The sequence below is a fragment of the Furipterus horrens genome, unplaced genomic scaffold, assembly GCF_987537825.1.
Source record: "Furipterus horrens unplaced genomic scaffold, mFurHor1.1.pri manual_scaffold_1, whole genome shotgun sequence".
NCBI classification, from domain to species: Eukaryota; Metazoa; Chordata; class Mammalia; order Chiroptera; family Furipteridae; genus Furipterus; species Furipterus horrens.
The window spans coordinates 113,863,453-113,888,515 of record NW_028327171.1 but is presented as its reverse complement, the minus strand read 5'-3'; the positions used below and the strand labels follow the sequence as shown (position 1 = coordinate 113,888,515).

The window sequence follows — 25,063 nt, the reverse complement described above, 5'->3', positions numbered from 1 at the left end:
ACTCCACACCAGGAACACAGACAGACAATCCAATTAAAAATGGGCAAAGAACCTGAACAGAAACTTCTCCAAGGAGGACATACAGAAGGCCCATAGGCATATGAAAGGATATTCAATGTCACTAATCATCAGAGAGCTGCAAATTAAAACCACAATGAGATACCACCTCACATCTGTCATAATTGCTATCTTTAACAACTCAGCAAACAGCAAGTGCTGGCAAGGATGTGGAGAAAAGGGAACCCTAGTGCGCTGTTGGTGGAAATGCAGACTGGTGCAGTCACTATGGAAAACAGTATGGAATTTCCTCAAAAAAACCTAAATTGGAACTGCTTTTGATCCAGTGATCTCACTGCTGGGATTACGCCCGAAGAATGCTGAAACAGCAATTCAAAAGAACTTATGCACCCCAATGTTCATAGCAGCGCTATTTATAACAGCCAAGTGCTGGAAATAGCCTAAGTGCCCATCAGGGAATGAGTGGGCCAAAAAAAGTGGTACAGACTTCCAGCCAAGATGGAGGCATTTGTAGATATGCTTCGCCACCATTCACAACCATAAGAAATACAACTATCTCAAAACTAAAAACAGCCAGAACTACCAGAAAATTGAACTGCATGGAAGTCCAACAAAGATATAAAGAAGTAATACTCATCCAGAAAGGTAGGAGGGGTCGGAACTGCAATGGAGAGGACACAATGTGGTGGTGGTAGTGGTGGCGGCAGTGGGAAGGCAATGGCTGTGGCTGGCAGGCAGAAAGCACAGTCACACATTTATAAGAGTCAGGCAATCCCAGACCCAGACCAGACCACACAGCGAACAGTTCCAGTGCCAGGGAAAATAAAGCCACATTGCTTCTGACTATGAAAACCAGTGGGGTTTGGAGTGGAGGAAGAAACCGCCGGTCTCTCATCAGAGTCCATTGTTTACAGGGCCCCTACAGTCATATAACATCTACCGTTCCACCTCTTCTGGGAACCACAACCAGGGCAACAACTAGAGGGGCACCAGTCCCATACAAGAAGTGAGAGAAGTGCCAGGAAAGGGAACGAGTGCTGATCAAATGGCATTGTTCCCTCTCAAACCCCTCCCACAAATACAGAAGCACAACATGGTGAAACAGGTTGCCCACACTGATGAATACCTATAGCTCTGCCCTTTACAATGTAACAGGTGCAGCAGCACTACCTAAGACACAGAGGCAAACTCAGGAGGCTGTCAAGTTGAGGAGACAGAGAAGTATAGTCCCAAAAAGGGAGCAGATCAAGGTCCCAGTGGGAGAACTAAACGACAAGGTTACAATCTAATGTGCAGAATTCAAAACACTGGTGATAACGATGTTCAGAGATTTGACCATTACATTTGGTATGGCAAACACATAGGAAAGAAGTGAAAGCTATACTAAGTGAAATTAAGGAAAATCCACACAAAATCAATGGTGAAGCGAAGGAAGCCGAGATTCAAATCAACGATTTGGAACATAAGGAATAAATAAACAGTAAACCAGTGCAGAATGAAGAAACAAGAATTGAAAAATAAGGGGAGAGGCTTAGTAACCTCTGGGATAACTTCAAATGTACCAACATTGGAATCAAAGGGGTGCCAGAAGGAAACGAGAAAGAGCAAGAAATTGAACTTACGTGAAAAAATAATGAAGGAAAACTTCCCTAATTTGGGGAAGGAAATAGACATACAAGTCCAGAAAGCACAGACTCCCAAACAAGCTAGACCCAAAGAGGACCACACCAAGACATATAATTAAAATGCCAAAAGTTCAAGATAAAGAGAGAATCTTAAAAGCAGCAAGAGAAAAGCAGAGATTTACCTACAAAGGGGTTCCTATAAGAGTATCAGCTGATTTCTCAAAAGAAACTTTGCAGGCAAGAAGGGACTGGCAAGAAGTATTCAAAGTGATGAAAAGCAAGGATCTACAACCAAGACTACATCATCCAGCAAAGCTATCATTTAGAATGGAAGAGCAGATAAAATGCTTCCCACACAGGTAAAGCTAAAGGAGTTCTTCATCACCAAGCCATTATTATATGAAATGTTAAAGGGATTTACTTAACAAAAAGATGATGAAAACTATGAACATTAAAATGACAACAAACTCACAAATATTAACAAACAGTTATCTAAAAAGTAAAAACATAAAAACTAAGCAAACTAGAATAGGAAGAGATTATAGGTATGGGGACCATTTAGAGGGTTAACAGCTGGGAAGGGGAAGGGAGAGAAAGGGGGAAATCGTGCAGGGATTAAGAAGAATAATTGGTAGGAACAAAATAGACAGAGGGATGTTAAGAATAGTATATGAAAGAGTGAAGCCAAAGAACTTATGTGCACGATCCATGGACATGAACTGAGAGGGGTGGGGTTGCTGGAAGGAAGAGGAATACTCGGTGGAAGGGAGCAAAGGGAAAAAACTAGGACAACTGTAACAGCACAATCAATAAAATATACTTAAAAACATTTTAAGAACTGTGGTACGTTTACACAATGGAATACTGAACAGCTTAAAGGAAGAAGGAATTCTTGCCCTTTGCAAAGTACGAATGGAAATGGAGAGTATTATGCTAAGTGAAAGAAACTAGGCAGTGAAAGACAAATACCTTATGATCTTACCTATAAGTGAAAAGTAACGAAGAAAACAAACAAAGGAGCAAAATAGAACCAGAGACAGGGAAACAAGGAACAGACCGACAATGACCAGAGGGGAGGTGGGAGGGGGAGAAGGGGGGAAAGAAAGGGAAGGGTCTAGTCAAGGAACAAGTATCAGGGACCCATGAACATGGACAACAGGATGGGGATTGACTGTGGGAGTAGGGGAGTGGGTGTGGCAGGGGAGAGCAATGGGGGAAAAAGTGGGACAACTGTAATTGAACAATAAAAAATAAATAAAAATTATTAAAAAAAGATCTCTCATCTTCTCTCTCAGCTTAGGGTGACCATTTTTTGAGGGTCCCAGGGGTTCCCACATGGACAATGGCAGTGCTTTGGGTCTGTGGAGAAGGATGTCATTCCCGTCCCACAGCAGGGGGACGGACAGCACTTGCAAGAAGATGTGGTTTTCTCCAAAAGAGAGCACCTCCCTCAATAGACACAGCTGAGCGTAAGGAAGAATGGAGTCCCCTGAGGCCCTACCCCCTGCCTCCCTGCCAGGGCTTGGCTGATCTCCCACTCCAGAGGGTCCCTCAGAGATTAGTATCAAGTCCCTACTTGTGAACCTGCTTTCCTATTAGTCACTCCGCACTACTCTCCAAGAGACGCCAGGTGTCCCTTTCTAAAACACAGACAATATTGCCTCTGCATTAAATGATTCCATAGTTCTGGCTGCCCTGGGAAAAAAGGCTGAGTTAGCATTTTATCCTGGGATTCAGGTTCTACCAGTGTGGCCCTGGCCTCATCTCTCCCTAGTCCCACTTTCAGACTAGTCTGTCCCCAGGCTCTCCAGGCCCCCTGCTCACTTCCTCCTCTAAGCCCTCACTTCCTCCCTTGCCAGATGGCCCTCAACCTGCCAGGCAGATGATGTGTTCTCTGGTTCCTGCTTTGAGCATGGCTCAATCATATTGGGAAGAAATTATTTGTTTGGGTATCTGTCTCCTGATCAGGATGTGGGATCATTAAGAGTAGGCAAGGTGTGTCTTTTCCTTCTGTATCCACAGAAGGATCTCAAGCACACGAAAAATGAAACGCCATATAGCAGGGGTCCCCAGCCCCCAGGCCTTGGATGGTACTGGCCCATGGCCCGTTAGGAGCCAGGCCGCACAGCAGGAGGTGAGCCACAGGTGAGCAAACGAGCGACACTTTGCTCAAGTTAACACCTGAGCTCTGCCTCCTGTCCCCCCAAAACCAGTCCCTGGTGCCAAAAAGGTTGGGGACTGCTGCCATATAGGAAAAATTAAAATATTCAAAAAAGACAAGACCTTACAATTATACTGTGATATTATTTCTCAGCCATCTGATAAGCAAAATTCCAAAAGTTTGCTGACCCACACAGAGCTTCCCTGACTTCTCACAACTATGGGGGAAGTATCCAGATCTGCCAACAGCCTGAAGTCCTTGCAGGTACAAGCTGATAATCACTCAGCTGTCACCCACAGTCCTGAACTCAGAGCAGTGTCCCAAACAGATGCCATTTCAACGTGGAAATGAACTCTCATTGCGTTACAGCTTTAGGTGCACACATCAAGGGTGGGCTGGGGCAGGGGGCTAAAGTGATGATTCACTGAGGCCTATGGGCACAGGTTCTCTTGGTTGGGTACTTACAATAAACCCTTAGCAAAGAAAGGGCATTAGTTTTCAATGAGAATTCTGTCCTTTGGCTTACTTTTTCAGTATTAACCCTTTTCTGAATTTGCCAGCAGCCATCAACTCTCCACACACCCCTCCCTGCATACATGTACAGGTGTGTACACACATACACAGTTCCAAGGAGTCTGAAATGCCCTCACTGACACCCACCCCAGACTCTCCCTTGCTATACACTCAGGTTTTGAAAGCATCAAAAGTACCCTTTATGCCCTGGCCAGGTGGCTCAGTTGAATGGAGTGTCGTTCCATACACCAAAAGGTTGCGGGTTTGATTCCCAGTCAGGGCACCTACGTAGGTTGTGGTTTTGATTCCTGGTCAGGGTGCATATATAGGAGGCAACCAATCGATGTTTCTCTCCCACATCAATGTCTCTCTCTCGCTTAAAGTCAATAAACAACATATCCTCAAGCGAGGATTTAAAAAAATGGGGTGGGGGGCACGCTTTTCCTGCACATGAATTGCTAAGCATGCTCAGGGCCTTTGGCATTCCCTCCCCGGACCTTCCCTCAAGAGAGTTGTACAGGCAGCTCCCGTGCTTCACTCAAGCCTCTCTTCAAATGTCGCCTCCTCAGAGAGGCCTTTCTGACCCCATTAGAGCTGGACCTCCCAACACTTGCTACTTACTTCCCCAGTGCAACTGCCCTTATCACTACCTGCCGTCACCTTCTACATGCTCATTTGCCCGTTTGCTTCTGTGTTCCCACAACTAGAAGGAAGCTGTCAGTTGCTCAGTCTCCCATCCTGTAAAATGGGTACATGGGAGTAGGAATGAAAGTCCTGAATGCATACCCAGTACTGTCATGATTATCCACTGTCATCCTCATTGTAGAGATGGAAAACAGAAATCCCAGCAAAGCAATTGATCCAAGTTTACCCAGTTGGTGGGCACAGATCTCTTCTGACTCCAGATGCCCTGCTCCTGGCTGTGTCTCAATGCCACAACTAGCAAAACTCTGCTGCAGGTAGAGCAGGTCACTGTAAAACCAGCCAAAGGATGTTTTTTATGCACCCCAAAGGGAAAGGTTGTGCAAAGGCACCACATGTCCTATAATTAACAGCTGGAGAATTAGGAATTATCACTTTCATATGTTATTTCCTTCTCATTCAGGCATTGAAGTGTCACAGAACTCTATGCCAGGGAGATAGGTCAATAATCAACACTACTAATGAGGGACACTCATAAATCATACAGGCTCCTCAGTGGGCATCAGACTGCAATTATTCAAACAGGCAATGTCAGAGAGGAGAGTGCCTGTGTGGCTCAGAAGAGGTCTCCTTGCTGGGCCTCCATTTCCTGGTTTATAAAACAGGAGGATGGGTCTGGTGATCAAGAGTTCCTTAGCAATGGCAGTATATGTTTCTAGGAGATGGAACTGTACCTCTTTGCAGGGACACTCACACTCGGTCTAGAATCAAGAGACAGAAGGCAAGGGGAAGGGTGGTATGAGGTTAAGGCTCCAGCATACCTGGTTGGCCCAGAGACTCCAGGGTCAATGCATTCAGTCTATGCTGATATTGCCAGAATGAAGGAGCCAGGTGGCCTCTCTAGATCCAGGCACTTAGGGACTCCAGATAGTAACTTGCAGGTGGGACAAGGCACTTTAATATCCTGCATTGGACAAGAGCTAAAGAATAATTGGGATGTTAACTGTGAAGAGAATTATATCTGGCAAGCATGAGCTTCACCAGGATCCAAGGAGAGAGAGAGAAAATGACATGTAAGTCAATGGGGGGAGGAAAGGGCTGAGCAGTGCTCACGAGATCTGGACAGGAGCTTTCTTCTGTGGAAAAGTCCTTACATTGTGTTTCCAGAACACGCCCATTCCCAGACCTTCACCAGCTGCCCACTGCAAGATGGGGATATCTAGCTCTTACCAGATTTCAAAAACCTCCCTATTCTGAACCACCAAAGCCTCATATCTCAACCCAAGATATACCACACTATTTCCTGCCTCCCGGTCCTTCTTCCATTTCTGTGTTCATTGGTGACCTGTCCTCCCAGGGACCCTTCTATACTCACTGCAATTATCTGAGTGTCTGTCTTTCCCATACACTGACAGCTTCCCAAGACACAGAGTATGTGATTTCTCCCTAGATCTCTGTCTCCCCAGCCTGGGGCCTATAGCAACGAAGTGCTCTGCAACTAACTGCAAAGTAAACTGATGCATGGACCAGCAAACACAGGTTGTAGTAATGACTACTTGCTGCCTTCCCACTTTTCACACTCTGCTCTTCCTTAGAAAGAATCCCAATTTTATTACAGTGGTAAGTAGCTCAGCTAAAACATTTCTCTAGGTGTGACCAACAGATTAAGTTCTGGCAAGTGAGATACAGGTGGAAACTGCTATTTTAAATTTCTGACAAGGCTATTACAGGAAACTGACTCAGCTGAGAAGTGAGCTCTTTCCCCTTCTGGCTTTGTAGAATACAGATATGATGACTGGAGCTTCAGCAGCCATTTTGGACCATGAGGTAACCTTAAAATGAAAGCCACATACTAGGATGATGAAGTGGAAAGACAGTAATCTGGGGTCCCTGATGACCATGGAGCTGCTACATTAGTCCTGTGTGAGAGATCTTGTGTGAAAGAGAAATAAATTCTCTATTGGTTAAGCTACTATTATTTGGGCTTTGTTACCTGATCTTAACTGATATGAAGGCATAAGAAGGATAAAAGGAGAAGAGACCCATATTCTTCCTCCACAATCTGTCTCGTCAGGAAGCCACTTGGGCGACATGCCCACATGTATTTACCCTTAATCCCACGCTGGCACAGTGAGATCTGTTGCTGGACTGTGACGTTCCAGCCAAATACCCCAACACGTAATCAACTGTCCAGTCATCTGGAGAAGCACTCATGAAGGGCCCTACAGAACCTCTTCAAGTGGTCCTGGCCGAACACCCCACCTCGTGGAAGGCTGTGGCAGGGCTTCCTCAAGAATGACCACAGCTATCGTAGGGATTTCAGTTCTCTTCAGTGCTGTCCTCTGAGCCTTCTTACTTCATCTAGTGCCCTGATTAATGAGGAGTCTGGCCGCCTAAACTTAAGCTGCCACCGTCCCTTCTCCCATGCTCTTCATCATCCCTTCACACTTGACTTTTTCCATGGCATGAATATACAAAATATATTACTTATTTGCTTTACTATATAGCTCTACCTCTGTCTCTGTTATAATGTCAATTCATGAGGACAAAGATTTCTGTGTGTCTTTTGTAATGTTGTATCACCCCTCAGGTTAAGAGTATGGACTGCCATAAAGTATTCATATATTTGTTAAATAAATGAATGAATGGAGTAAGAGGAGCAGGGTTGGGCCATTTTTCCCTAGTAAATATCTAGAAGTATCTACTATTTTAGGTCTGGGGATCAGGAGACTTTGGTTTCAAACGTGGTTGGTAAACCCTAAACTCATTTCCCCTACTTATTCATTTTATTTTTTAAAGACTTTATTTATTTGTTTTTAGAGAGAGGGGCAGGGAGGGAGAAAGAGGGAGAGAAATATCAATGTGCAAGAGAAACATCGATTGGTTACTTCCTGCACGCCCTCAAATGGGGACCTGGCCCACAACCCAGGCATGTATGTGCCCTGACTGAGAATCAAACCAGCAACCTTTTAGTTCACAGGCCAGTGTGCTTAACCCACTGAGCCACACCAGCCAGGGCCTCTACTTATTCATTTTAAATAAAACAACCCTTTTCAAATAATTAAAAGGAACTACTATATGATCCAGCAATACCACTTCTGGATATGAAAAAAAATAAAGGAAACAAAAACACTAACTTGAAAAGATTTCTGCACCCCATGTTCATTGCAGCATTATTTACAATAGCCAAGACACAAAAACAACCTAAGTGTCCACTGATGAAAGAATGGATAAAGAAAATATGTTACAGGTAACCCCTGTATAACACGGTTGTTAGGTTCTTAACAAATGCCGTGTTATACGAATCCATGTTACACGAAACAAAGAACTAGGACAAAAAGGAGGGTTAGGTTCCATCAGCAACCGAAGCTCTAATTTTATGTTCATTTTTCTGTATAGTCCGGATTGTTGCTTCATTTATATCCAAGGTTTTTGCAACATATACTTTTTCACCCTTTTCGAGCCGATTCAAAATCTGTAATTTTTGTTCCAGCAAGATGAAATGTCTTTTAAGAGGTTATTTTTTAATTTCCTCCAGGCATAGTTCAGGACTATAGGTTAATTCACAAAACTAAAAACATAATTACCATTTTTTTAAAGAAGGCTGGATATTACTCACCCGAAATTTTTTAATATATGTATGTGCAAGGTAGCAAAAAGAAAAACACAGTTAAAGTTTTAAAGTATAATTAATACTCCATGAACAAAATGGGTTTAAAATTCTGATTAATTTTAAAATTCTACAGGCAAATCTGATATGATGTATGCTCTTGAATGAAAAAATTTAAATGAGTTATCGTTTGCTCTTAAAAGCTTTTATCACGTTCAGTATTGTACACGGATTTCCCTAATTTCGTGTTATACAGGAGTTTTCCCCAGTTCTCTGCGTTACAGCAAAACCGCATTATAGAAGTTCCATGCTATACAGGGGATACCTGTACATATAAACAACTAAATATCAGCCATGAAAAGGAAATCCTGCCATTTGTGACAACATGGATGTACACTGAGGGCGTTATGCTGTGAAATAAGCCATACAGAGAAAGACATATAGTATATTATCTCACTTATAGGTAGACTCTAAAAAACAAATAAACAAAAAACTCATGAATACAGAGCACAGATTGGTGATCGCAAGGTGGGGAAGAAGCTGGGGGAGGAATGGGTAAAGGTGGTTTAAAGGTACAAACTTTCAAGAGGGAAGGGAATTGGGACAAATGTAACATTATAATCAATAAAACACATAAAAAAAGGTACAAACTTTCAGTATAAAATAATTTCTGGGGATGTAATGTACAGTGTGGTGACAACAGAACAATACCACATTGCATATTTTTAAGCTGCTAAGAGAGTAGAGCTTAAATGTTCTCATCACAGAAAAAATATTTGTAACTATGGCTGGTTACCAATGTTAATTAGACTTATTGTGATGATCATTTCCCAATATATACAAATGTTGAATCATTATATTGTACATCTGAAACTAATATAATGTTATATGTCAATTATGCCTCAAAAACAAAAAAAAACAAAAATAAAAACAAAAAAACAACCCTTGGTTGCTGTCTGTTCTCTATCAGCACTATGCCCAGGGTTAGAGGTTCAGAGATGAAAGATTCTAAAGTTACTGAGCTTGTTTTAATCTCTAAGTCACAGAGCAAGGAGACCAGAGCTGTCTCAAAGTTGAAGCTTTGGTATCAGGGAAATGCAGTGATGACAGACCAGCCTGGGAGGCTAAGGAAGAGCCTCCTCCAGGCCAAGATATCAACCCTTCCCTAAAGGAGGAGCCAATGTCCCCTCTCCGGCATCCTGTGTGAGAAGCACAGGTTAAAGTAAGAAATAATTACGTTCACCATCCTGCTGCATGATAGCCATGGGTGAAGCCTTCACAACTGCCCTTGAAGGAAGATCCAGTTCTTTTTTATTAGCATTTTATTAACCAACCCTTACTGAGCACTCACTACCTCCTAGGTACTGTTTTAAGCCCATTTTGCTCATAGCCCAGCTAATTCTTACCATAACCCTACTATATTAGCCCCATTTTACAGGCAGGGAAACAGGCCCAGAGAAATTAAATTAGCCAAAGTCACAGAGGTGGTGTTAGACCTAGATTCAAACTCAGGGGTTGCTTTCAAAGCCATGACCTCAAGTATTGTAAACTGTTTCCCACCCACAGATGGGCAAATGGGAACTCAAACACTTGATGGTTATCTGACATCAGGAAGGGAAAGAATCCAAACCTGTTCCCAAGGCCTCAGATTCCCAGGTCCCAAGTTCCCAAAGCCCCAGAATTTTCACTCTCAAGGCAAGGCGATTGTCTCCATTCTAGGATTCTGGGCAGACCCTGCAGGGTCACTCTGGAATTCACCAGAATTGCCCCTCTGTCTTAATCCCTACAGGCCCCAAAAGGGTAACATTTCATACACATAGATATCAGGAATCGTTGTCTGTCATCAAGGAGGCTCTGCTCCTTCTACATCCTTTCGAATCTCAGCTCAAAAATCATAGGAAGAGGACTTCAGCCAAGATGGAGGCCCAGACTGACACTCTCCATCTCCCTCCACAACTAAGAAGGAATACAACTACTGCAAAACCAGAAATAACCAGAGGTTCCAGAAATAACCAGAGGTTCCAGAAAATAAATGAAGTCCAATGTATGAAGTTATAAAGAAGTGGTGCTCGTCCGGACGGGTAGGAGGGACGAAGCCGGGGTGGAGAGGTCAAGCTGTGCTGGAGGCAGCATCAGCGGTGATGGCAGTGGGACAGCGGTAAGCACAGACACCTGCATTTAAGGGGAGGCGAGAAGTGCCTGGGAAGCACTCCCAGCTGCAGACCAGACCCATCAGCTTGTAATTCCAATGCCGGGGAAGGGAGACCCCCATTGCCTCGGACATTGAGGGCCAGAGCACGTGGGGAAGGAGGAGGAGGTTCCCAGTCTCTCAGTGGAGAGTGAACAGCAGGAATCCATCTTGGGCCCCTGCTCCCACGAAAAACACCACAGTGTGGTGAGAATGGTCGCCCGGTTGTGACGAGTGCACAGGGCTCCACACCCTATAGCATACGAGGTTTGACAGCCCCACCCAGGAAGCAAAAGTAAACACAAAACTGTCAGGATGGCGGAGATCATGATAGAGATCCCAATCACGCAGCTGACCAGACAGCAAATATCTAACAAAGCAGCAGACAGGAAATCTTTCTGAGGCACAGTTTAGAGCTTTGGTTGTAAGAATGCTTACAGACCTAATAGTAAATCTTAAAAAAGACGAGGAAGGAATGAAGACTAGTCCTGCTGAAATGAACAAAAACACATATGAAACTAGTGGTGAGGGAAAGAAAACCAGGAATCAAATCAACAAATCAGAACATAGGGAAGGAACAAACAGTCAACCAGTGCAGAAAGAGAAAATGAAAAGTGAGGAAAATGAGGAGAGGCTCAGAAACCTATGGGACAGCTATAAGCGGGCCAACATCTGAATCATAGGTTTTCCAGAAAGTGAAGAAGAAGGACTAGAAATGAAAACATTATGTGAAAAAATAATGAAGCAGAACTTCCCTAACTTGGGGGAAGTAAATAGACGTACAGGTCCAGGAAGCACAGAGAGTTCCAAACAAACTGGACCCAGGGAGAACCACACCAAGGCACATTATAATCAAAATGTCAAAAACTAAGGATAAAGAGAGAATCTTCAAAGCAGCAAGAGAGAAGAAGAGAATTACATAGAAAGGGGTCCCAATAAGACCATCAGCTGATTTCTCAAAAGAAACACTGCAGTCAAGAAGGGACGGGCAAGAAATATTCAAAGGAATGAAAAGCAAAAACCTACAACCACGATTACCCTATCCAGTGAAGCTGTCATTCAGAATAGAAGGGCAGAGGAAGTGCTTCCAGGACAAGGTAAAACTGAAGGAGTTCATCAGATCCAAACCACTGTTATATGAAATGTTAAAGGGACTTGTTTAGGAGAAAGAGGATCAAAAACCATGAACATTAAAATGAAAACTGAATCACAACAACCAACAACAGAAGCTAGGGACCCAAACAAAGGCAAACTAAGTAGGCAACAAGAGTGGGAAAAGAATTATAGGTATGGGGAACATATAGGGGAGAGGTCAGCAGGGAGTGGGGAGAGGAGAAAGGGAGGGAGATGGTACAGCAATTAAGAAGCATAGTAGGAGGGAGTGGAGTAGACAGGAAGAGGTTGAGAAGAACTATATGCACAACCAATGGGCATGGACTAAGGAGGGGGACAACTGGACGGAGGGGGGTCAATGGGTGGAGGGGAAAAAGGGAAAAGAAATTGAGACAACTGTAACAGCATAATCAATAAAGCATATTAAAAAAAAAAAGAATCATAGGAAGAGATCGCTGTTCTAAAAGCTATTCTGAATAATCAGAGTTTTAACTCAAATTTACCAGAACAAATGAATAATTCACATCAGGGAAGCAGCTCAAGGGCAGGGTCCCCGGACTCACCTTGAGGGGCAGGTAGGCAGCGACAGTGATCCGGGCACTCAAGTGGACGTGGCCACGTTTGTAGCTAACAAGGAGCACAGTGTACCCCTGGGCCTCAGCTCTCACCCTGACACCACTGCAGTGCCCGGACGCTGGTTGTAGCCTCCCTGCAAGAAGAGGAGAGCCAAATGGTCATGGTGAACTTGCCTTTGCTGGAAGGACATGACAGGCTGACAGTCACTTCATCTAGGACTTGATACACAACCTAATTTTTTAACATAAAATTTTAAGTCTCATACCAAAAAATAACTTGTCAGAAACACACAGTTCACATCAACTGTTGTCCCCCACAAACTGAGCATATGCTGTACCCAGGACTGGGATCAAGAAACAATTTGACCTGTACCCTGGAATCTTCCATGGACCCTCCCGTCACTAGCTCCTCCCCAACAGAGAACTGTTGTGAGATGCCTTCAAACAGTGCAGTGTAATTTTGCTGGCTTCTATATTTTACATAAAAGGAACCACTGAGCATAAACTCCTTTGTGTCTGACTTCTTCAACTCAGTGTTAATGGTAGCTTCTCTCCTTATATTTTGTATGTTGTACAACTTTTATCCACATTTGCATATATTATTCTGTTGTGTGAAGAATCCAAAATTGATTTCTCTGTGCTACTACAAAGACGTGGGCTTTTCCCAATGCAGGCCAATGATACACAGTGCTGCTGAGAACATGTCTTTCAGTGCATGTTTCTTGTGGTAGATATGTTTCGGCCATTCTGTTGGGTGTGTCCCTAAGAGTGCAGGGACGTAGCATAGCCATTAGAAGTAGTATAACTCGGTGCAACCATCTTGGGAAGGCTATTTGGCAGTAATGACGAAAGCTGAACATATGTATGCTTCTAAAGCCATTCTAATGGGAGTGTATTGTTTTCTTTCCAAACCTTTAGAAAAAATTATACTGTGAAAATCCACATTCCCAGCTCCTAGATTCTACAATTATCATTTTGTTCTATTTCTCTTACTGTATTATCTATCCATCCCTACCCAACCATCAATTGATCTTACTTTTTCTTTTGTTTTTTTTAACCAAATCCATTTTGCAAGTTTAAGTTCTTACAGACTGGATATTTTTTTAAAATTTATTTATTTGTTTATTTATTTTTAGAGAGAGGAGGAAGGAGAAAGAGAGGGAGTGAAACATCACTGTGTGGTTGCCTCTCAATCGTGCCCCTAACTGGGGACCTGACGTGCAACCTAGTCATGTACTCTGACTGGGAATCGAACCAGCGACACTCGGCTCGCAGGCCAACGCTGATCTTACTTTTTTATGCATTTAAAAATAAGTTGCAGACATCAGTACACTTCATTCTAAATACTTTATCAAATATGTAATTATCTCAAAATTCCTTTATGGTTCCTTTTCTTAAGGTCAAATTTACACACAGTGAAGTGCATACACCATGCCATGAATTCTGGCTACAGTGAAACCCCAACCCACCACGAGGCAGAACATGCCCCCCTGAACCCCACCCAAGTCCCTCATGCTTTTTCCCAGACAATCCCAGGCACTCATCCCCTGGAGGCCATTACTGTTATAAGTTTTTCCACCATAGTTTAGTTTTCTTTTTTAATAGTTTTACTGAAATATATAACTCACATACTACAGAACCCCCCATCTAAAGTGTACATACAATTTGGCTGTTTTTATTAGTAGTTTTAATAGTTTTACTGAAATATATAATTCACATACTACAGAATCAACCATTTAAAGTACACATACAACTCAGTGGTTTCTAACATATTCACAGAGTTGTGCAACTACTACCATTGATTTTAGAACACTGCACCCCTTAGAAAGAAAACCTGCACCCATGAACCATCACTGTCCTTCCCCCATGTCCTGGTCCTTGGCAGCCACTGCTCTATAGCATAGATCTCAGCATAGACCAGTTTGCCTCACACTATTCATCAACAAACTGTGCTCTTCGTGTCTAGCTCACCTCCACAGCATATTTTTGAAACTCAGCCATGTTGCTGTGTGATCAAAGGTTGCTTCCTTTGGATTGCTGAGAAGTATTCCATTGCCAGGATGCTTTGCAGTTTGGTTATTCACTCACCAGTTAATGGGCATTTTTATTGTTTCTAGTTTGGGGCAATTAGGAAAAAAGTTTCTGTGGACATCCGTGAACAACCTCCTCCACACTCTTAGGACACATTTCAATGCGTGCTATTTTGCCAATGATGACTGTCATGCTCTGGGTAGAAGTCCTTATGCTGCCAAGAAGGGTAGGCCAGAGTCCACAGGCAGAGCCCAGGAGTTCCTGAAAACTGAAATTCCCAAATGGGCCATTGGGATCCACAATTACAAACAAAAAGTGGAGAAATGACGAGTCTGAGTATGGACCCTGCTGTCTTCAGTGTGGTACAGGGAATCTATGCAAATGCTTATCTGGACATGACCCTGAATTATGAGAAGGGAGGTGGGTCTTCTGTATGGCTGAGAAGAGATGCTGAGGAGCCGAACCCCGAGGGGCACAATTCTGCCCCATGGCCCTGCCCTGGCAGCGTGAGGCCCCTGCTGCGACCTGGCCAGAAGCTGAGGCGTGCCACACCCTTTCTCATCTCTAGGCTTGCAACACACTCTTCCTGCTCCTCAGAATACTCTTCCCCTATTTTCTCCTAGTCCCATCCTTCAGGTCTCAGTTATCACTTCCCCTAAACATCCTTCCCACATTAGCTAGGCACCCATCTTTAGCACATTTCTTCTGGAGAAAATGTTTGGGCTTTTCAAGTGGGTACAGGCCCCAAGAGTGGAAGAATTCATAGGCCCTGTGCTACCCTACTAGCGCTCTCTGTTTAAAGTACCATGCCTGCCTGTTGCACCATCTGTCTTACTAGACTGTAAGGGCTGTGAAGGTGAGACTACAACTCCCATGTTTACCAGGGGACCCCCTGAGCATAGCACTTAGGAGGTGCTCAGTGACCAGAGGGCTGAAAACCAACGGAGGCTCACGACAGAAAAAGGGCCAGGATAGAGCAAGAGCTGATGTACTGCCATTCTCAGAGGTGAGCCTGGTCAAACCCGGCAACTCCATGAAGAAGTTCACAGTAACACCCACAAGCCAAGGAGTTTTTAAGGGTGCTTCAACGATGAGAACGAGGCAGAAATGGGATCCTAGAGGCCAAGGCCAGAAGAAAGAATTGAGGCCCCAAAATGACCCAAATGTGCTGGCAGGGGTGGTGCCCCAGACTGCAGTTGCCAAGGGAACCTGGTATAGTTCATTTCCAAGAACCATGACCTAAGTCTCATCATGTGTGCTCTTATAACTTGGTCAAGATCAAGGACATGAACTTAAAGGGGAGATGGAAAAAGAGAAGGAACCCATTAGCCTAATGTGGAATCACAGCTGCCCTCATGGTTCTATTCCATGAGCGTCCTGTGCCCTAGGGCAGGTGTCACTCCATCTGCTGACCCCATCTGATCTCAAGTCCCATGGATTTCCATGACGCTAGTGTCTCTCTACCCTGACTAGACTTCTCATATAACCGAGGCCCTACGATAAGCCTTCACAAAGCCACACATACTCTTCATTGGGGGACACTTCAGGAGATTTCTAAGGGAATTTCAACGCCACAGGATTTCTGTCTCAGCTGCTGTCCCCAAAACAAACTCTGGCACAGGGCTGAGGGACATTCATTTATACCCTCAGAGCAGGCAAGGGGCCAGTATCCTTACTTTATACATGAAGAAGCCAAGGCTCAGAAAGGTTGGCCAACTTACCTGACATCACACAGCCAATATGTTGACAAAGGGGTGCTCAAACCCAGAAGTGTGGAATTACAAACCCTGTTCTTTAGTCCTGGGACCTCCTGGATGCAGACCTAGTGCCTGGGCTGAAGCTTGCAAACTCCTCTCCGGGACACATGTGGAGGGCAGTGCTGGGGAAGTGGGCTCCTCTCCTGCCATCAGTGGGACTCTCTCCCATGTGCTAATGTTTTCCTCCATCCTAAACGGTTGTCTCACTAAGGACACTTGAGATTTTATAAAGCTCAATTTCTCCTGGGTGGTCAGAGAGGTCACAGCAATGCCCTCCAGAGAAGAATACAAATATGGTTTGTTAGTGATGTCTGAGATACTGCCTCCTTCCTCCGTGCAGCTTCACATTCAAATGGCTCCGTGGGTAACCACAACTACAGCAGTGGCATGTAACGCTACTTGGCCCCTCAGGCCATCCTACAAACACCTCTGTCAATTAGGCTTCCTAAACCCCACCAGGATCAAGCTGTCATTCCCCTGCTCACAAACCATCGTGGCCCCCACTGCCTAAAGGGCCCCCCCACGCCCTCCAGCGCCCTGCCATGATTCAGGACCCAACGCATTCAGCCATTGCAGGTCCCTGTGCATGTCCATGTCACCAGACCTCCCCCCTCCACGCCCTGGCTCCGAAGCACCACCCACTGAGTGCTGTTCTGTCTCCCTGTTACTTCTACCCCTGCCCACACCTCACTCCTCCCTCACGGGATCAACAGTCCTTGCTTTCCTTCATCTGCAAATCAGAGAGAAACCCTCTGTTCCCCTGGGGCTGATGTCCCTGGGAGGCCATATTTCTTAAGAGGACCAAGGCTCCAGAAGAGTAGCCCAGGCACCCTCTGATGCGTATCTCACCCTGCCCAGTGCTCTTGTGTGAGTGTGGATGGCTACATAGCCTCAGTCTCTTTATCTGACATGTGGCCCAACCACAGCTCCTCCTCCCATGGTAGCTGTGAAATCTAATGAGGTCATGCACACAAGGTGCTTGCTTACCCCATACCTGGCAGGGCTGACACTCGATAAACTAACTTCCACCATCACCACTGACATCACCACCAAACCCTGCAAGCTATGCTAAAAAGATCAATGTGCATGGCTTCAATGGCTCTGGAAGGGGGGACTTGCATGTCGCAAAGGTGTTGCAGTTTTGTCACTAACTAAATCCCCCATCAACGGCATATTCTGAGCACCTACTGCATTCCAGGCACTGCAATGGGCACTGTGACTTGCAATTCTATTTAGAATGACACCCATTTTAGAGAAGTGGAAACTGAGGCTCAGTGAGCAGTGACACAGTAAGATCTAAACCAGACCATTGCAGATGCAAGACAAGGGGACAAATACCATTTCTCATGCTATGACCCCACGTTGCTTCAAGCTCTCTATTTAGAAATCTGAGGCAGCCCTTATTGAACATCCAAGCAGTCTGTCTCAATCCTGCTGCTATCTGGTGCCTGCTCATCAATGCTAGTTTACCTGGAAGTGGCTGGAACACGCCCTGGTTTTCCACCTCGACCTCCAAGTCAAAGTGGGAGCAGTCACTAAGGGTGACCACCTCGTTGGCCCCTCCGGGCATTAGGCCATTGATTCTTAAGGGCAGCTCCAGGGTCTGACCCACTCGTGCCTCCACCTGGCATGGGGCAAACTCCATGCCTCTGGGCTCAATCACATACACCTGGAAGACAAGACACGGACTGGGGTCATCAGGCTCCTTGGGAGAAGAAGGGCCTGCTGCTCAGATTTACTAAAAGTACTGTCTGCTGGGCACTGTATATATATCAGTGAGAAGACTAAGCTTGAGGGACATGCGGGTGTCTGTTGGGGACTGAGGTGATGTTCATGGATGAGCTGTCCGGGAAGGCCTCTCTGAGAAGTAATGTAGGAGCTTAGAGCTGAGAGCCATATCAGAGGCAACCAGACAAAAGTCTGGGGAAAAGACTTTCTGGCAAGAAGAAACAGTCCATGCAAAGGTCCTGAGCCATGTACCAGCTCAGCACATTAGAGAAATACAAAGAAGGCAGTGTACAGAGTGAGAGAGAGGCTTCATCAACAACAATGAATATCTGTATTAAGATAAAACTTACCAGACTCCAGGTTCTGTTCTAAGAACATTGCTAACTCACTGAATCTTCTCAGTCTCCTCCTTAAGAAGGTTCTATTACCAATCCAATTACTTGATGAAGAAACGGGCATGGGAAGTTGAGGAACCTATCTGAGCTGGAGCGGTACAGTCTGGCCCAAGCAGTCCAGCCCCAGAAGCCAGGCTCTAACCATCACACACACTGCCTGTCAGGGAATTCTCCTCCTCCTCTGGCTTTTGGCTGAGCAACCAGGTGAAAGGTGGCACCTTTACTGAGATGAAGAAGCTTGAGAGATGGGAGGGGGCAAGGTGGTTATAATTTATATAAGTATTTGACAATATGCTGTAGCTAAAGGGTCTCCATTATGACCCTCTTCATATGAAACTTAGGTCAATCTTAAGAAAGGGTGTGTGTGTGTGTCAATAAAAAGACAAAATAACCGATCATCTAGGTGAGTGAATAAAACAGCTATGTTACATTTACAGAGTGGAATGCTACTCAGCTGTAAAAAGGAAGAAAATTTCACCTTTTGCAACAGCATGGATGGACCTGGAGAACGTTATGCTGTGAAATAAGCCAGTCAGAGAAAGACAGTTACCATATAATTGCACTCATATGTGGAATCTAATGAACTGAACTAACAAGCAAAATAAGGCAGACTCATAGACGGAGAGTAGGCTGACAGCTCTGGAGGCTGGTGGTGGAGGGATCGAGCAAAGAAGAAAAAAGAAAAAGAGAAAGAAATCATGGACACAGACAACAGTGTGGTGATTGTGGGGGGGAGGGGATGGGTGGAGGTAGAAAAGGGTCTAGCGGGGATAAATTGTAACGGACAAAATACGATAAAAAAAAAAAAAACCTATCGTCAATGTCCCAAATAATATTAAGAGGAAGTAAGGATTTGACACACCATGTATGGACCTTCGATTTCTGCCCTAAATGAAGTAATAAAAGGTTGAGGTCAGGGTCAGGCAGTAAGGAAGGAGGTAGGGTCAGGAAGCCACCAGGCTCAGCTGCAGGTGACTACTCTCACATGTGGCCTTTGCTCAGCGAGTTGATCCCACATCACTCAAAAGCCAGGTGTCAAGTCCTAGTGCAGGGAACTCCTCTCTATATCTGAACAAGAGTCAGCGGAAAGGAATTGGAGCCAGGCCACTTGAAGTCTTGGGCTTTCCTTTCACTGTGAATTTACAACCCAACATTCAGTGACCCTTTCAATTTACAGAATCATATCTTTTAGGTTTGGAGAATTTTCTAGAACAAGTCTTTAGATTATCTCATGTCTCCTGTGCTCCTTGATATCCATTCCAGAAACTCCAGCTATGTTGACCCTGGCCCTTCTGGTTCCATCCCCTGCCTGGTGTAAGATGTCATTTCTATCACCCTGATATGGCTGTGTGCTCCTCAAGGGCAGGGCTGGGGACTGACCCACTACCACCTCGCCCGCTGCCAAAACCAACTATAAGACTAAGGCTAAAGGGTGGTTCTGAATTAAGCCTGAGGGCTGGTTTAGAGGGGACAGCTAGACACCACCGCATAGGCTGTTGTGGCCCCTGAGGTCTCACCTTCATCTCCCCAAAATGTAGTGGGTTCTGAACATCATGAGCCTGGATCACACTGAGTCCTCTGTCACTGCCTGTGGTCATCACACCCTTGACGGTGACTGTTGCAACCATGTAGCTTGACGAAGACCAACTGAAGTTCCCACTGCCACCGTGGGCCTAGGGAAAAAATTATAATCTATTAAGCCCACCTGCCTGGTCTCTCTGTTTCACACTTACACCCACTCACATTCATTCTCACTCGCACATCTACTCACTCATTTTCTCTCACACACAGGTCAGCATGAAGACAACTGACTGGAAGCTTCCTCCATCCCTCATTCTCTCCACCCTGCCTTGTTTCTGGTCCTCATAGTCTAGGGACCTTGTGGCTGATGTACATGAACACACATGTACATGACAGTGGCCCAGAACCCAGGGCACCTTCCAGATCTCAGGCTCAATGGAAAGACCCTTGGTCAAGGAGCAAGTGCAGGATGCTGCTTCCCTGGCCAGACAACTCTCCCTTTCAGCACACTCCCCTGCCCACTCCTAGTCATTTGCCCTGAAGTGAAGGACAGCCTGGCAGCTTCTGAGAAAGGGACCACTACCCCAGAACACAAGAGGGCCAGGAAGATGACACAGCTGGTAGTGGGGACCAGTGCCCAAAGAGGACACCTGTCAGCACTGCCAGGGAGGCAGGGACTGATGGGGACTTTGTGGGCCACAAGAGCCTGAACTGCAAAGGAGTCAGTCAGTGCTGACAAACATCAGGTGGACAAATGAATATCAAAGACCAAGAACACGTGGTATATGACAGGGTTGGAGACATTTTCCCTTGAATTTCAAATTTTTCTCTAAGGAAGTTTACACTGCTTTGAGGAAATAATATTTTGCAAAAACAGATGTATGTGTAAGTTACATCTGTATTCCAGGTTTTCTTTATCTTGCTTTATTTTCTGTTTTTCAGTTTTTCCCAATTATTAAAATACAATACTATGATAGAAACCTCAGAAAATATAGGAGGCATAAAGACTCTGACTTTAAATTCTCTCCAACCCCTAGAAGATAATATTAGAAAAAAAAGATGGCCAAAAGTTCCAATCCCATGGAAACACCTGAAGGAGTGCAGCCAGACATGGGGGCTCCCAGTTACCTTGATCATGTACTGATAGGCTCCTGTCTTTGGTTGCCACGGAAATGTCAAGATGCTGGGATAGAGGGTGATGGGGATGTGAATTTCCACCTCCTGCTGGTTCCACACAGGCACCTGTAACATGTGGACCCCTCCATCCTACAAGGGGATGAGGATGCCCCATGTCACCATGACAACCAGTTGTTAGCAGTTTTCCCAGTCAAGCAGACCCCTGCCCCTCCCTGAGGATCAGTCATCAAGGTAGATTTTGTGCTTGTGGGGACTGGGAAGGAAGACGACAGATAACTTGCAGCCCCTCTGTCTCCACAGGATGGCTTTCTGAGTAAACATGCGTGACTTCATCCTCAGGGACCCCCAGACAGGATGGATGTGGGTATCCCCACTTTATGATGGGGAAACCGAGGCATGGGATACTAAAGCAACTCGTCCAAAGCCCCCAGAGCTGAAGTGCAGACTTTGGTAGGAATTGCAGTGTGGTTCACAGGCCATTGCTTTCTGCTGCCTCTTATAGGTCAGTGCAGTTTAGGCAGATGAGAACAATCATGCCAATGTTCTCATTAGTAAATAACTGTTCCCACCTAAAACTGACTGGCCTTTTAAGTAGAGGGAAAGCCAAAACAGCCAAAAGGTAGCTGGTGGATCTTGGTTGGTGCATAGCTGGACACAGGGGGCCCAACATTATTCCCCAGCAAGAGTTCCAGCCCTTATCCCAGAAGGTGTAGGCTCCCCTTTACAGAATGTGGCAGGAGAGGAGGGGCTCTGGCCTGGTGTGGGGACAGGTGACAGGAAGAGCCCGAAGTCCCATCCCCTGACATCCCCTGTAAGCCCAGAGAAAGAGGGACCCTCACAGCACCTGGGAGGGCAACACACGGGCCGAGGTTGGACCCTGACTCCCCAGGGCTCACATCCAGCCTGGTCGACATCCTGCCTGTGGAGAGCCCAGGGGTGGATAAGGAAGGTGCCCACTTGCCTGGTCCACTACAGAGGTGAGGGCTGCCTCAATAGCCGTTTGGCCTCTCTTTATGGCCCTGACGTGGTGGGACGACCCATTCTGGGAAGAAGACAGCACCTCAAAGAACTCAGAAGGAAGCGTGGTTTCAATGCGGATATTCTGAAAGGTGAGGCAGGGTGGGTGAGAGGTACTTCTCAGACAACACAGGGAAGTCAGAATGCAGGACAGAAGCAATGGGACCAGAAAGCAGCAGCCAGGCCAGGCCAGGATCTCTCTGAGGTTCACAGGCCTCCAAAAGCCAGCAGACAAGCTGGACAAAGCTCTGGAACTGAGTTCTGTCCACTCTGGCCTTTGACCACTCCTAGGCTCCCCTCCCCACATGACCTGATGATGCTGTGCTTCTGTTATAGTTATCCATGTGGGGCTTATGGGAGTTCAAAGCCTACAGTCAGCTTTCTTAGGCCCTGAGGTACCAACAAGAAAACTACCAAATATAATAAAAGGGCATCAAAATCCCTTAGAGCTAATTACAGCCGGCAGACACTACTTCGTCATCACTACATACTTGAAGCCTGCTGCCTGCAGCCTCCTCTCCCTGTCCCAGCTCTTCAGGGAGTGGGCCTGTGCTGTGTAGATGTACAGGTTTACCGGGTCTGGACATGTTCCAGGGATCCCACAACAGTGCCTCCTGAGGACCCACAGCACCACTATGAAAGTTCCTGAACTCAGCCTGCCTGCAATGGGGACCCCTGTCACTTTGGGGGCAGCTCACTGAGCAGCTATTCCAAGAGACACATCCCACCTCACCACCCCACCTGGACCCTAGGCAGGCACTCACGTCTGATGGGTAGACCTTGTTGCCAGACTTGTCAAGCACTTCAATGGTAATTTCATATAGGCGTCCAGTCTCAAGCACCCACCTGTCACCAGGGTGGACTGTGAACCCTATAAAACAGGCAAGCGGCAGCACCTGACAACTCAGGCCAAGGGGCATACAGGTGAAGAACAGGATGGGGCCAAGTACCATCAGCATGAGGGCTCCACACTGCTTACCTGGAAGCCCCACAGTCACCTACCTGGAAGGGCTCAGACCACTTACCTGAAGAGATATACAACTGCTCAACTTAAAGGTACCTATAACCACTCACCTGGAAGACACACTGTCACCTGGAAGGCCCCAAAAGCACTTACCTGGAAGGGATCAGACCACTCAACTGGGAAGACCTATAACTGTTCACCAGAAGGGCCACATAATTATTCCCTTAAGACAGCCCACAACTGCTCACCTGTATTCCTCCACAGAAAAAGATCAGCTTTTAATGACTGAAATCTAATGCCAGCCATCAGCACTGAGCCCTAAAAACCTATGCTGATTTCTAAGATTCCCCAGGACCAAACGTGAACAACCCCACATTGGCTGCTCAAGACTCATTCAAACTTAATCGTGTCCACAGTAGGTCTAGCGCAAAATCCATACTGGTATATATTTTGAATACACAGTAGGCCTACTGTGAATCCACATTAATCTAAATTCTGATTCCAAAGTGGGTCTGTGCTTTGAATCCAGGGTAGGTCAATGTTCTGAATCCACAGTGCATTTATGCTCTGAATCCATAGTAGGTTTTTGCTCTGAATCCACAGTAGGTTTATACCCTGAAACCAAAGAGGGTCTACCCTATAAATCACAAGAATCTATGCTCTGAATACAGAGTAGGACTACATTCTGAATCCACAGTGAGTTTACACTGTGATTCCACAGTAGGTCTACACTCAGAATCCATAGTGGGTCTATGTTCTGAATCCACAGCAGTTCTAAGCCCTGAATCCAGAGAGGGTCTACCCTACCTAAGAATCAAAATGAATCCATGCTCTGATTCCACAGTAGGTACATGTTTTGAACCTACAGAGAATACACTTTGATTCCACAGCAGATCTACATTCTGAATCCACAGTGAGGCTATGCTGAATGCACACAGGGTTACACTCTCAATCCATAGTGAGTCTACACCCAATCCACAGAAGATCTACACTCTGAATCCACAATAAGTCTAAGCACTCGTCCACAGTGAAGTTACACTCTGAACCGACAGTAGGTCTGTGCTCTGAATCCATACTAGGTCTACACTCTGAATACACAGAGGCTGCACTCTGAATCCACAGTGAGCCTAAACTCTGAATCCACAAGGGGTCTAAGCTCTCAAACACAGTGAGGCTATACTCTGAATCCACAGTGAAGCTATGTACTGAACCCACATTGTGTCTACATTCTGAATGCACAGTAGTTTTATGGGTGAGGCCTGGAACTGAGCATTCTCCCTGTATGAGACTATATTACTTCCAGGCCTCTTGCTCTGTTCTCATAGGACATGCCCTGTGATATTATGTTTCTCACCTCCATACCATTACCCATGCTGTTCCCATGCCATCATGGCTCACCAGCAAAAGAGCAGCTTCCTAGAAAAGGCCTGCCTCAATGATAACCTACCCGAGGCCTTTCTCTGCACTCGCATTTATTAACACTTCCCAATATCCTCTCACCACCTGCTGCGCTGGTCTCTTCCCATAAAACCAAGCAACAAGTATCCTGTCTTTCTTCTCCTGGAACTCCAGTGCCCAGCGCAGGCTAGATAGATAGAAGGTACCAAGGAAGCATTTCTGAGTAAATGGAGCTCCTAAGACACACAGGGCCATCCTGCCTGGTGTCACCACATTATCCTTAGGTCTGTACCAAACAGCAATCTGACATAGCAGCACACAGGAGGACCTTGGGCTTTGCTGCCCATCAAACACCCTCTTCCCTGAATCACATCAGTGCACTCAAGAGGTGAGTTGGTGACTCGGGGTGTGTCCCAGACATCCCAAGTGGTCATCTGTTATTGCAGCGCCCAGGCACTGGCTGTAGGACCTACACCAATCTGTAGGTCTTCCATGGCTATGAATTTCTCCCCTCCTCTCTCAGACAAATGCCCCCCTTCCTCCCCAAGGAGACATCTACCAACTGTCATGTTACCTTAGGGGCCCCTCTAACTGAGCAGCCCCCCCCAACCTCCAAATATCCACAGCCATGTTCAGAGTGCTGGTATAAAAACCAGTAGGAGACGAAGCC

General features: G+C 45.7%; 1 protein-coding gene across 1 annotated transcript in view; it reads right to left on the bottom strand.

Annotated features, from left to right (window-relative positions):
* NUP210 (nucleoporin 210) overlaps positions 1–25,063 on the bottom strand; it is a 118,517-nt gene that overhangs the window by 59,775 nt on the left and 33,679 nt on the right. Inside the window, exons 9-14 of the mRNA XM_090278833.1 lie at positions 22,796–22,902; positions 21,976–22,116; positions 21,006–21,143; positions 19,874–20,029; positions 17,704–17,902; positions 12,434–12,579 (exon numbers count right to left, since the gene is read on the bottom strand). Of these exons, the coding sequence (XP_090134959.1) occupies positions 12,434–12,579; positions 17,704–17,902; positions 19,874–20,029; positions 21,006–21,143; positions 21,976–22,116; positions 22,796–22,902 (887 nt within the window). The remainder of the gene's footprint in view (positions 1–12,433; positions 12,580–17,703; positions 17,903–19,873; positions 20,030–21,005; positions 21,144–21,975; positions 22,117–22,795; positions 22,903–25,063) is intronic.